We start from the raw sequence: 14,904 nt of genomic DNA on the forward strand, positions 1-14,904 counted from the left end.
AGAAATGGCATAGCCCCACCTCAGCCCCACCATGAAAAATGATGTTAAAGTAAGCACATTAAATAATAAGCAAAATGCTAAATGTTGAGAACACGGCTTGCGAACATATACAGGTCGTGTCCACAACACATAAACTGATCCTGCTGTAACAACAAGTGCACGTTACTGATGCAATATGGTTGAGACCATTCGGGGTTATGCTAGAAGAGGGGTGCAAGGAATAGTCTAAGTAGTGGGGGAGTTTTATACACTAAAGGTGTGGAAATTCTCTGGCGTTATAATATCATTTGAATAGACCTACAGCCAATAAGAGCAACGAAACGTTGGGTCTGCGTCATGCATTACTGATTGAGATTGATCCGAACCGCCAGTCAGTATCCCCATTGGATCTTCAACGTGTACTATCATACGTCACGTTCACAGTGATCCCTTTCTATTTACTTCAAGACAAATGTGCCGTTTTATTTCATACAGTTCCATTCTGATTGAAACAGGGAAATAATCTAAACCTCACGTGTGGCGTTTCGCTGTCAAGGGGGGCGATATAGCGTGTATGTAATTACATTGCAAATACTGACTTGAGCCCCACCACTGTATGGGTTAGCCCTACCATAGATTACCCAACAAAAATACTCTGGAGTACTGTGTATATGTCCACAAAGCGATTATAGACAACTGCAATCTAATTTTAGACAGTGAAGAACGCCATTAGCAACCTTAAATAAACAAATGAAATGAACTGTAATCTTGGCACTAATAAAGCTAGCAGCCTGCTGCAAGCCCCGTTTTCTGTTACTTGTTGCCATAGCCCACATATTTACTGAACAAATTGGAGCTATAGTTGCAGAACAGTTTATATAAACAGTCTGCAACTGGAAGGAGGTCTTTGCAAGAAATAATGTTGAAATATTTTCTGTTCTAATAAACAACTGCACAATATTGATCTGTAATGTGGGATTTAATTAGTGTTTTTGAGTTGAGGATTTTGATATTTAATCTATTTTTAATAATTTATGCTTAGACTGCTATTTTGCTCTGAATTTCAAAGGATTGCCTCCTAATGTTATAGCACTGTAAAACATCCAACAGAGGTTTCACAGTTTGTGAATAGCATTGTATGCAACGTATTGAAAACTAATATGTACAATAGTCAAATATTGTATATTTGCGGAGAATAAGCAAAGAAATCCTCCATTTTTTTTGTTCTCTTCTGATAACTCCTCTTGCTTGCAGCATCTGCCAACCCTATTCCCCTCATCCATACACAACCCCAGCTATGACATCCCCCTGAATGAAGATCAGCTCGTATAATTCTGAATTTACAGGGCTACAGTCAAATACGTTCAGGCTCAGCCCGAGCTATGCCCCTGCTATAGAATAAATGTGTCCCTGAATGTGATGCTGCTTTCAAAAACCAACTGTAAGATTAATTTTTTTGAAAGTGGATAGACCAACAGTGCTAGGATACTGCAAAGGTTATTTTTCCACACAGATGACTAAGCACTGTAAAGTGAGATGGTCACAATCGCGACAGGGAAGATCTTCTGAACAAAGCGGGATGGAAGAAACCATGCGAACAAAGAAAATCAAATCAGACTGCCACAAATTCCTACAAAAAACAATACATGTTGTCCTCTCAATTGAAAGGATTTGTATCCATGTATGAGCACAATGCAGAGAGAGTGTAGATCAATTAGCACACACTGTCACACAGGTGGCCACTGCTGTTTTATTACGCGGGGGAATGAGCTGCTCTGTCTGTGCGTTCATGGCTGTTAGCTCTGACGTTTCTCAACCGTTGGTGACTCAGAGTTCAGGTTTCTCACTATTTGTTCCTCTTAATTGTTTACTGTGCGTTGATGTGAACTCGCAGCTGGGTAGACAGGAAACGGGAGCCAAATGACACAGGGAAATCCTGCCAGTGGCGGAACTAGCTAGGAACTACTGCAGTCTCCCTGCAGCTGATGGCATATGCTTACATGCGCAATGATAATTCAAGGCAATTTGAAGATCCTCCACCCTGCAGGATCCCCTGGTAAAATCGCATGACAGGAAAGGAGGATAGAAACAGACTGGAAAAACATATTTTCTAGGATTTTATTGATACTGTAGCAAGTCCTTATAAATAGTAGTAGTGTCGTCTTAGCAATATGAGCTCACAAAGGAGATGATATGTTATATGTATTATTCAAAGCACAGTCAATGTGTATGATCAAGAAGCCACACAGAAGCATTCTGTTTTATTTGTTAATTTGCTTTTTATGTGTCCACTCAATGTTCATAGTTATATTTGGATCAAGGCCTTAGGTGATTATCGGTTTGAGCTGCAAAGATTTATCCATGAGTTGTCAACTCAGTAAATCTCCGACCATTTAGATAATGTCTTTATGTTTGAGTTATTTTTAAAGAAATAAAAGGAAATTCTCTGATTTCAGATTCTATAATGTGATTTACATTATGAAACAAAATGACATCTGCCATTTAATTTTTTCCAACAACTATTCAACCACTGACATCACCATCTTTATAAGTGTCTATGTCTACCTTAGTATGGACAACCTGGGCACTGTCATGTCTCCACTGTGCTCTAAATTTGGTTGGACTGTATTTAACTAGGAGTTATTACAGATCAATCACAAACTGAAGCCTATCCAGTATTGATCTAGGTGCCTGGATAGGAACATTGTCCTACTTAATGTCAAATCAGCACGCAAATGCTGGATGCTTCGGTGAATAGATTTTTACTTGTGAATTTGGCTCTGGTTTCTGCTCGCATTAACATGTCCAATGAACATGTCCAATGAAAAGTAAGCCCTAGTGTCACCACACTCTTCACATTGGAGCTGGTGTTAGGCCACGTTTACACGGAGACGAAACAGGTTGTATCCGCTATAGTTCTCCATCGTATGGACGGTTCGTCCACACGAGGCCGTAACGGAACCGCGGAAACGGAGCCCTCAAACGATAACGGGTCCCAAGGTGGGTAGATCTGAGGACGAAACGCTCTGGGGGGCCTAACGATCATTTCCTGATAACGATTAAGCCATAGCCCCGCCTCTCCTGCTCACTGCTGTAGCATGGTCAGTAGCTACTGTCAGTAGCTACTGCTACTGACCATGTTACAGATGTTGGTGCAAATCTACAGCTCCTCTAGCACAACCATCAGCAACAAGTGGACATGGAGAACTGCATGTTGCTAAATCCACCGCGGAGAATAAACAGAAGGGCAACCAAGCAGCCATGGCAACCATGCTCGGGGGGTCTTCACTGCTTTTGGTGTATTTTGCGGCGGAAGTACAGCGCCAATTCCAGGCCTGGCATATGTACTACAGCGTCTCCAGCGGGTTGAGCTGTCTCGTGTGGACGGACACGTTTCTTGAGCCAATACCGTGTGGACGGAAGACGTTTTTGATATCGAATTCGATTCGTTCTCCGTTTCGTCTCTGTGGAAACGGAGCCTTAGATAGCCTATCATTGTCCTGATGCAGAGTTCTCCACTCCAGCTGAGATAATCATTTTTGGTAAATCCAAGTATTTTCTTTTGGCTATTGCCCTCTGAACATTTCACATGAATTCCTGCAATCTCCAGGCATGCTGTCATGGGTCTTGGCTGTCTTTTGTTTCTCCTCAGAAGTGCCTTCCATCTGGCTCCTTTACCACATAGCCCAGACTTGTGAAGTGCTCTACTGAGTGTAGTCCTTCCAGAGAAATCTCTCATCACTTTAAACTAATGTCACAGTTGTCCCTGGGTTTGAGGTCAGCTCCCTGGCTAAGGTCTTTCTAGCTTGGTCACTTTGTTTGGTAAATCTGCTCTAGGAGAATTTGAGGTAGTTTCATATTTTAGAAATGTATATTGACAACACCTCATGTACGCTTCCACAGATATGTGTAAAAAACGTTTCCAGAGAAAGCTTTCTCCAAAGGTTTGTCATCTACCCAGTTTTACACAGATTATGAAATTAGAACTAAAAATGAATATAGATGTGCCATTTTGTGCAAAAGAAGCAATTCAGTTTTTTTGTTAGAAACATTTCTTACCCAAAATAAATCCCTTTAAAATCCCAGTTTATTCATTTAGGGGCCCTGTGTTACTGTATGATATGACAAGTACTATTCAAACGTTCTCCTAATTATCAGTTTACTGAATTTTAGGACTGGTTCTTTAATATGTAATGGGCCATGTACTATAATATACAATATAAATGTTTACATCTTGATGAATGCAGTGCTTGAATGGTAATTGGGAAGAGCTCAGGTCAGTATATGGATTGAGTAAATATATTCAGTACTTTGTGTATGCTCTGAAAATTGCCGCAGTCTATGGTTTGTCCCACTTGCTTGGAGGAAAGTCTACAAAACACTGCTGAGTCACACCCTGTCCACCTCCTCACAAGAGTTGACAAACAGTGGGCTCACCCCCATCTTCACAGATGATTCAGTGGCTGACCAGCAGAGTGGGTTGCGTTTTTGTCACAACATCTCGAGGCCTCTGGCAACTTGTGATGGGCACATTTCCAAGGCCCTGTCTCCTGTGTCTGGCTATAGCATACAAGGCCAGCACTGAAGACGGCTGATTCGACTCGGGAGTGAGGTCTCACTATCCCACAGTAACATTAGCCCACGCATGGCACATAGCCACAAGCAGGCCACACACTCATGGCTGGGTGCTCCCTGTTCAATTTGTGTAGTTACTACTTATGCCGAGTTTCTCACAAACACAACCAAAACAAACAGTGAGGTTTTTGTATTATTGTCAAATCTTAGCTCATGAAATAGAATTAAAAACAACGACTATACTTGTGTAGCGTTAGATTAGAAATGACTTTTTTTAAACTCCTGTATTCACTGTTCTATATTGTATTGAAAGATCTTGTAATAATATATGGAAACTGAAAGATTATCCCGAAATGTCTGATGATTACTTGAAATGGATTTCAGAACTAGACAGCAAGGAGTAAGCATAGAAGTGATACTGATACTAATATTTTGACAAATAACTACCAACAAACAGTTTATGACATCTTTCTAAGAGGTGTTTTAATCTCTCTCAGTCTGCCAGGTTACAAACACCGTCTGGTAAATATAGCAAAGCAGTAGAATATAAAAACAAGCACAACGAACATGAAAACATTAAAATGGCTGGTCTAATGAAAAAGGGTAATGAACAAAATGGAAGAAAATATACATACCCATCAGCACAGACAACAGCTAAGTACATAAGCCATTAGCTGGGCTTAAACATTGACAGAAACAGACTGATTCATCCGTTACCCATTTAGCTACAAACCAAATGGCGAGAGCAGGAAAAAACTTGGGGTGGGGGGGGGATTAAATGGATGGAAGCAGTGAATCATACTGTAGCCAAAGTCATATCTAAAAAGGAATCATCTCAGGTAATGACCCCAAGACAACAGCTTCCTCTGTGACTCAGAATAATTGGTCCAACAGAGCGTTAATACCAAGCCGTGACTGGGATAAAGAAAACCAGAACAAAGAATGAAGTGTCCCTGCAGTTTCTCCAACTAAAAAGGTCAGAAACGAAGGGGTCAGCCATCGCTCTGAATCCTTTTCACTGTCACCACAGTCTATCCTCGTTCTGTCAGGGCCCAGACCCCTCCAGTGGTTTATGCTCCTCACTCTGCAGCTGTCATGATATTTACACACCTCTTCAGACACAAGACACACATAAGATAGGCCTTATTCACAGAGACACTCAAACAACAGTTGTTGAATGAAAATCCCCCAGATCAAATAATGTACAATTAATATCGCTTGTGCAGCAGTCATATAAAAATGCCATATGCGCTTTGGAAAGGCACTTAAACACCCACAATAAAAGGAAGAACTGAATTTAGTGTCAATTTCTTTTTTTCAAGTAAACTAACATATCTGAAAGGCAAATGCCTTACCGAATAACTATGTTTGTTTATTTGTGGGGCCTATCATTCTTCATGCAAACATGAACAAAATACTTCTCAATGTAGACAGTATACTTCTCAGCAGTCCAGACAACTGTAAGTTATGTCAGGTCTTCTGATTTTTCAAATAGAATTACTTTGCAAAACCCAAAGCAAATATAAAATGCTTATTACATGTTTTAACACATAGTATGGGTTTTACCATCACATGCGGGAGAAGTCTGTCTCAGGCAAGCTAACCATGCTAGCATTAGCAACTGCACACTCTGCTCTCCATGGTCAAAGAAAAATAACTGAAGTAATAAGCCATTATATTTGCAAAGACATGCAGCCATATAGCAGATTTAAATATAATGGCTACAGATAATGATATGACCCTGAAACTGATTGTGTAATATAAGTTTCCAGCAGCATTTCAGTAAAAAATACATAAGCAATTGGTACTGGCCAAAAACTTTGGCTTTGTATTTCACTGCACATTATTTGTTACGTTGATTCAGCAGTTGGCAGATTTGTTTTGACAATGGGTCTTCAATACTTGATAGATTTCGGCTTTTTTGTCATTCATAATTTTGGTTTGTAGCTGCTGCTATTAAAACCTAATATCATTTAGTCAATCTGAAACTAAAAATCGTATCCTTTCTAAATAAATGATTTGTCACTGTATCTACTTGTCATGTGTCTGGGTTAGGACAGATACACTAATACCTGTAGTGCAAAAAAAAAACATTTGAAAAACAAAGCCACTGCTGTGTGTTATTTGATATTTGCTATTCCTCCTCATCGTACATTTCAGCCATCATGACCATGCAGTGTCTCAAATTGGTCCGAGCAGCAGGGTGGTAATGATGTGAGCCAGATAGGAACAGCAGCATTTTATTCCTGTAGTTCTTATTGAAGCTGGGTAAACACTGACACGGGAAAAGTACAGGTAATCAGGTAACCTTTGTGGGAGGTGGTAAGGTAACCGAATTCCATGAGAACAACACCCCCCACAGCCCGACAACCAGCAAAATGTGATCTCTTAGTGAACAAAGCCTGATTCAGGGAAGGGATGTTCCACTGTGGAAAATGACACGACAGCTAGAAGTGCGCATTGAGGGCAGTGCTAATATTAGCGAGTCTTATCTTGACAAACTGCATGAGACTGAGGAAATGACGGAAAGATATCACTGTGGGTTCAATGCTTTCCCCCAGGAAGTGACTTAAAATTAAGCAAATCGAACTGATGACGATCAAAATGACAGGGAAATCACCCTGGCTTGTCAGCGCCACTCAATCTCCTTTTGATACTGATGACCGATGAAGGGGGATATCACCCTATATCCTGTGCCCAAGCAGAATAGGCTGCTATCAAAACCGAGAGATGTTGTTCCTGACTAACAACACCTGTTGCATGTGAAACGTGTTCCTTAAGCAGTGTTGCTAAGATATTTCCGTATGTGTTGTTTCAATACTTATCTGAGTAAGAGTCATATGTGCATATTTCGTTTAGCGTCGGAAACAAGCCACCAAACGTATCAGGTTTCATAAAAAGGTACAAGAGATTCAGCCACCTCTTGATTTATTATTGCCTTTGACAGACACACACCCTTTTCTCCAGGCTATGTTGGTGTACATATCAGACCGAATACTACATCCGTGGTTCCCTGTTATGCTGGTCATATGATACACTATGTCAGTGCCTAGTGTTACTACGTTATTAATTGTTTGAGTGCTTTGAATTCACCTATTAAAATGTATTTGATTAAGTCTGTGAATGTGGTTCATTTTAAGGCATCAATATTCATGGGTTAGCCAAAAGCCGCCCAGTGTTATGCGTGATAATTACACACTTTTTTGGCAAGCACAAAAACGGCTAGCACATGTTTAATGGCTTTATTTTCCTTATCCCAATGGACAAAATATGCAACTAAAGACCTTAAGGCCAACAACAGATAACAGACAAATATACTTCTAACAAATTCCTTTCAACTGTAATTACAAGGTAGATGGCCAGAAGGCAGTTTGGGCATAAACAACTTGATGTGGCGAGCGTGAGTAAAAGCAGAGAGACATGAGGGCAGAGGTATGCTACAATACCTGCTGGGGGCCATCCCCATTGACCATGGCTGGGGGTGGGGGTGAGGCCAGCATTGGGAGTTCAGGACTGAGAAGCTGGCCGGACTCCAGAGGTGGGGTGTGGTCTGCCATATCTCCCTCATTCACACCACTGAAGAGGTACTCCTGCAACAAAGACACTGCAATCAATAGAAAATCACAAAGTATACCTCAGAGATTGGTAGTGTCATCGCCTCGAGTCTTAAGGCCCTGACACACCAAGCCGATTTCGGCCGTCGATGAGCGTCCTGTCGCCCTACTCAGATTGGTGTGTCCCGCACCGTCGGGTCTTTTCGGCCGTGCCGACACCTTCCGCTCCCAATTGAACATGTTAAATCGGGAGCGGAGGCTGTCGGCAAAATAAATTACTCTGATTGGCTGTCCAAACGAAGTACGCCTCTTTTTGAATGACGAAATACACACTACCGCCGCCTGCTGGTAAGGAGAGTTATTGCCAGTCACGCATGCGCAGTGCGTACGTGCTACTTCGCCATTGGCTGAAGTCTTTGCGGTGTGTTCCAGTGCGACTTTTTGGCCAAGACACAGGAGACGTGAGATGACACAACAGTCGGGTCTGTCGGGACGTGTTCTTTGGTGTCAGTTTGGTGCGTCAGGGCCTTTACAGCAAGTCAATAGATCTCTGCTGAGAACTACCTTTACCCAGAACACAACAGGATGCGGCTTCTCCCTCCCCTCTCTTATAATATAGTATGAGAACATTATCACCTTTATTTGTCAAATGTTGGGATGTGGGTGAATGCTGTTATTATGAAGTAGACAAGAATTGTGTGTGTATATATATATATATATATAGTGTGTATATAAGTCGAATAAATTATGATTGAAATAAAGTATAACTGATTTATGTTTCACAAGGGATTTTCAATAATACAGCAAAATTGGTAACTGTTATTTTTGTTATTACATTGGAAGCATATATTAGCAATTAACAAATCTACATCAACCAATATGGATTATGCATAAGCTCATGCCAAACCGTAGCAAAGTATGTAGGTAAGATACAGTTCCTGTTCAAAACTGCAATTATATAAGACTGAAAGGGGGCCAAGCTGAGACTGAAACAGATGAATACATGAAAAGATAAAGTGGCTTAGAGAATTTAAAAAAAACAATGACAGAACACCATGAGAGAAATGTAACATGTGTCCTTGAACCTAATTACAATCTAGCGCATGCGCCCCCGATCCTCACTGTGATCTGGCTTATCTGTTAGCTTTAGTCCCGCCCCTCCTTAAGCTTAAATAACAAAGTCAGTTTACAGTGTGATGGTCAATGAACTGGGCTTGAAGGAACTATTGCTACAGTAGAGGACTGACATGTGATTAGCCCAGTATTAATAGATGATGGCAGGCTTCTTGTGTGGTGTTTGGGCCTCCAGGTCAACCACAGCAGTCGCTTGGAGTATTACTCTATAACACAAGACAATTTCAAGTATATTTATGTTCAAGTCCGAATTAATGTTTCAAACACACAGTTCAACTGCTAGCTAAGCTTCTGAAATAGAGAAGTAACCCTTATCACAGGCACTCCCTTTGTTTATATTTGCTCACATTTGAAACTTGATAAGCCCCACATTTGCATTATATTCTCAGACTGAAAATTATAATGTGAGAGGTAATTATCCTGAATATGATATTTGATTATGGTGAATGGGTGATATTAGGTGTTTTCTTTACTACAGTTATAAAGTACTTGCGTTGAGTTAACTTTGGGGACTGCGTGAATGCCAAACTTACTGTACTAATATATGAACATTCTGTAAGGTGTAGGTATTACCTCTGAAAACACCATCTAACACTGGCATTAAACTCTGGTTGCATTACACTGAAACCTGTGCATAGACGTAACTGTTGTAGCAGATTAAAAAATAACTTCTATATGGAAATTATTGTACCATCTGTTGTTGACGGTAGATCATATTTGACTGTGGCTGAGAGACCAGTCAATTAGGACACAACAGCTGTCTTTCAGTTTTGGTCAAATGGGGAAAACACCCTGAATCCGAATAATAGGACATTGTAACTAGCCAACACTTATACATATTATATGACTAAGATTGATACAGGTGTGAGCCAATACTCTAATGTGACATTTATCTGGAGAAATTGTTTCCTAATACACTGTGTAAAAGCTGATTCTGTATTGAGTGTATGTATTTCCTTAACATTACCCACTGTGCTTTACATACGTTCTAACAATTACAAGCATACTTTCGTAACATATCCCACAAGTAATACTAACGTCAATGTTCAGAGGTAATGCTCTTTTTATTCGCCTAAGTTAACTAGGTTAGCTTGTTGCAAGTGTTTACTCTGGCTACAAGTGTATGTGTACGTGTGTTATGTGTGTTGTGTGCTTAGCGTTGTGTCATAGTTGTTGGTTATCTAACAGCTAACTCACAAACAATACAGTTTAATTCGGGTCCTTTAAGAGACACAGGTAATACACCATATGTTGTCTGTCAGCAACATAAGTGGGTTATTATCAGCTAGCGTTACTCACTCAGTCAGCAGGCACAGCAGCAGCAGTCTGTGTGACACAGTGATGATTTATCTGCAGCTTTCCCCGAAATGTTTTACGTCAGCAACCACCGGTGACCTGCTGCTTCCTGCAACACCTGAACCGAAAACCTTACTAGCTACCTGGATAAACACAGGCAATATGTGACATGCTAGTGTTAGCTACCCTAATGCTACCTTAGCTAATAGTAAGCGAGATGTGCTTCTCTCCTAACGTGAACGTCGACCGCCCGTATTGACTACACCTCAAACAGATCGGCGTGACTATCGAGCAACGGTGACGATGCTAAGAACCGATAATGTTAGCCTGATTGCCAGTTTATCGAGATAACTTTCCATCCAACCCTGCACCTCGCATAAAAGTCAGGAATTTCTCCATCGATGCAGGGCTCTGTGCGCATGCGTGATACTGCAAATCATGACGAATCCCAAGTGCCCAGATAACAAATACAAATATTTATAATGGATACAACTTCAGGAAGAGGACATTTTATTAAACTTTAAAGGTTTTGGATTTGATACAATATATATGTTTTTATACAACTAATTTTATTTGTGCGAACATTTCACATTCACAATCAAAATGGACTGACACTAAACCAAATGTTGAAAATGTTTACTTAAAGTTACAACAACCAAATTTGTATTCGATTCTTATTTTTATTATATTTTTACTAGAAATTGTACCTTTTGTTTTTATCACAATTGTCTTTATATCTTATATGTTTATTTATTTATATTATTTTTTCTTTATTTTGTTTAACTCTGTATGTACCTGTGTACCCCTGATGTCAATGTTTTGTGTGTATACAATGTTTGATTGACATATGGATTTAAAAGGGTGGGGAAAAAGGGGGAAATAATATTTCTAATATTGTCATGTTGTTTTGCTTTTGAATGGTTCCATCAGCATTCAATAGTGTGTACAGTTATAATTAGCCCATCTGTACAGTTATAATTAGCTTCATCTGTCTACGTAGATTTTCATGATTTTAAGGAGGACCTTAAGGTTGACGTGTGTGTTATCGTTTTATTTCACCAAGTCAGTCACAGAGAAACATTTTTTATTGGTTTATTGTGGTGAAACTATACAAGGATCCCATTGGATTGACATGGATGTGATCATATTAGTTTCAGTTCTGCCTGAACAGCCAACTCTGAAAACTGGCCCAATCCTTATTGGAAATATCCGGTCCACCTTAACAACATCATATTGCCTTTAAAGGTTTCTAGTCATATCGTGTGTTCAGCCTAGAGTATAATAATTCCTATAGAACGAAACTATTAGCACCACTAAGTAGACTTGAAATTTGACATATCATTTCAACACTACAAGTGTGCATGTAATAAATGATGTCCACATGACTCGCAGCAATTGTTACATTTTGAAGATTTTTCTGGGGCTTTGATTAGATTCTTATCACGGCCCAAATCTATATTGTTTTGATTGTGCATGGGTGGTCCATTGATATGGCTCCATCTCCTTATTATACAAAGTCCCAGGGACTTGTTACTGTTGGACAGGGAACAACACTGAGAAACATCACAATTCAGTATCACATCAAAATACCTAATTTGAAGGCAAATTCACGATGGCATCATGTCTTGGTTGTATGCAGTCCTTTACATGTTGTGGTACTGTATGTTGCAGTGCCAAAATGTACCTTAGATGACAGATCATTTGTTTACAAGTGTATTTCAATTACTATAATCAATTTTACAATTTGTATAGTATGCTTTAGCTTTAATCAAGAAACCCTTGAACATGCTAATAAGTCATATTATAGCAACTGCTTTTCCATTAAAACTTGCAAATTAGTATTTTTGAGAAATATCCTCCAGAGACCCACCCATTCATTTTTGTCCTCTGTGGAGAACATTGGGTTTTGGTCCATTACTTTGAGGATATACATGCCACAACATTAAGTCAAATTGTACTCCACACAGACTCCACAGAGGACATCCTTGGCTTTTCAAACATATGACTATGTGGGGGTGTGGCTTTGAAAAAGATAATTTCATTGTATTTCAAAATGGCGTCCATCAACACAAGCACTATTTATAGAAAGAGAAATGGTAAGTTTGCAATTTTTTAATTGCCAGGGTTGTGAGCTCAATATTTTAATTAATTATAGCAAGGGAACATCTTAGGAGTTATTGTAGTGAGTACTTATTTGACCTACAACTTAATGTTTTTTATGAATGTCCTCTGAGGAGGATAGGATTTGCTAACTTTTTATTTCCCCCATTTTACACAACACAAATGGAGTCCACTATGGGCCAAAACTAACACTTAGGTTTCTGTAGGGTTCATGACAGATTGATGCAGTGGGAAAACATACATCAAGTGCCTTAAGTGTCAGATGTCTCTCTGTATTTCAAAAAAGGATGGAGCACTACAAATGAGGACTCAATATGTGTTGCATTGAGTTGTTATGCTTGTCTAAATGTACTTGTATGTTAATGTTGTTTAAAAATGTTTGTATACTATGCTTCGCATAACTAACACCCGATGGGCCCTTTCTCATTTCCTCGACTCCTCGACTCCTCGGTCCTCCGGTAGTGACCTGGAAATGAATGTCAGCGCGCCATGTTGAAGGACATCTCATTTCTCTAAATGCACTTCGAGGACCGAGGATCGAGCGTCGAGGAGGCTCTCTGGAGGAGCTCTAACCGAGGATACACTGATGGGTCCTCCTCCACGGTCCTCCACGGCTTCTTCGTAGATGCATTTCCGGCAACAGTGAGGTTTAAAAGAGTCATAACGCACGGCCGGACTTATCTCAGCCAATGACAGCTCTGCATGCATCTCCTGGATATTATTTATTAACTGCTCTCATCACGACGCAATGTTTACATCGAGAACAGCTGTGAGGTCCGTGCCGAAAGCAGAGCAGTGTGTAAAATATATATCACTCAGTATAACAGGCCTATAGGCCTACTCTCTTTATTTGCTGTAGTTTAGTAGATATCTACAACTGTAGCCTGATTATATGCTTTGGGGCTGTAGGTGTGTGTGTTACAGTGTGTAGGTGTTTGTGTTGTACAGTGCGTAGATGCGGCGGACAGACGGGTCTCAGTTGGTTTGGTGTCCTATGCTTACTTTTAATACTTTTAAATAAAACTTTTGGCCCGTAATTCCAATTCCTCATTGTAGCGACCAGAGAGGGGAGGGGGGGGGATATATCCAGTCTCTGATTGTGTTGCGTTATTATGAGAGTGCTCTGTTTGATTCTGAAATTGTATATATTTATATAAATATATACATATGTGTGTGTGTGTGTGTGTGTGTGTGTGTGTGTGTGTGTGTGTGTGTGTGTGTGTGTGTGTCCGCATCTGTAGCCTGTTATTGTCTCATTATACAGCACTGTGAATGAATTAAAAGTAAATATATAAGTCGTCGTGAACACATCTGTCCATCAGACAGAGGGCTGATGTGCCTCCTGTCATCATTAATGAGAAACATCACAATTCAGTATCACATCAAAATACCTAATTTGAAGGCAAATTCACGATGGCATCATGTCTTGGTTGTATGCAGTCCTTTACATGTTGTGGTACTGTATGTTGCAGTGCCAAAATGTACCTTAGATGACAGATCATTTGTTTACAAGTGTATTTCAATTACTATAATCAATTTTACAATTTGTATAGTATGCTTTAGCTTTAATCAAAAAACCCTTGAACATGCTAATAAGTCATATTATAGCAACTGCTTTTCCATTAAAACTTGCAAATTAGTATTTTTGGGAAATATCCTCCAGAGACCCACCCATTCATTGTTGTCCTCTGTGGAGAACATTGGGTTTTGGTCCATTACTTTGAGGATATACATGCCACAACATTAAGTCAAATTGTACTCCACACAGACTCCACAGAGGACATCCTTGGCTTTTCAAACATATGACTATGTGGGGGTGTGGCTTTGAAAAAGATAATTTCATTGTATTTCAAAATGGCGTCCATCAACACAAGCACTATTTATAGAAAGAGAAATGGTAAGTTTGCAATTTTTAATTGCCAGGGTTGTGAGCTCAATATTTTAATTAATTATAGCAAGGGAACATCTTAGGAGTTATTGTAGTGAGTACTTATTTGACCTACAACTAAATGTTTTTTATGAATGTCCTCTGAGGAGGACATGATTTGCTAACTTTTTATTTCCCCCATTTTACACAACACAAATGGACTCCACTATGGGCCAAAACTAACACTTAAGTTTCTGTAGGGTTCATGACAGATTGATGCAGTGGGAAAACATACATCAAGTGCCTTAAGTGTCAGATGTCTCTCTGTATTTCAAAAAAGGATGGAGCACTACAAATGAGGACTCAATATGTGTTGCA

At 39.8% G+C, this 14,904-nt stretch overlaps 1 protein-coding gene across 1 annotated transcript in view; it reads right to left on the minus strand.

Annotated features, from left to right (window-relative positions):
* fndc3a (fibronectin type III domain containing 3A) overlaps positions 1-10,975 on the minus strand; it is a 50,552-nt gene extending 39,577 nt beyond the window's left edge. The window contains 2 exon segments of the mRNA XM_079673816.1: positions 8,001-8,144; positions 10,542-10,975. Of these exon segments, the coding sequence (XP_079529942.1) occupies positions 8,001-8,111 (111 nt within the window). The 5' untranslated portion in view covers positions 8,112-8,144; positions 10,542-10,975.
* Positions 10,976-14,904: the final 3,929 nt, after the last annotated feature.

Source organism: Notothenia rossii, assembly GCF_949606895.1.
Source record: "Notothenia rossii genome assembly, chromosome: 4".
In the NCBI taxonomy this organism is placed as follows: domain Eukaryota; kingdom Metazoa; phylum Chordata; class Actinopteri; order Perciformes; family Nototheniidae; genus Notothenia; species Notothenia rossii.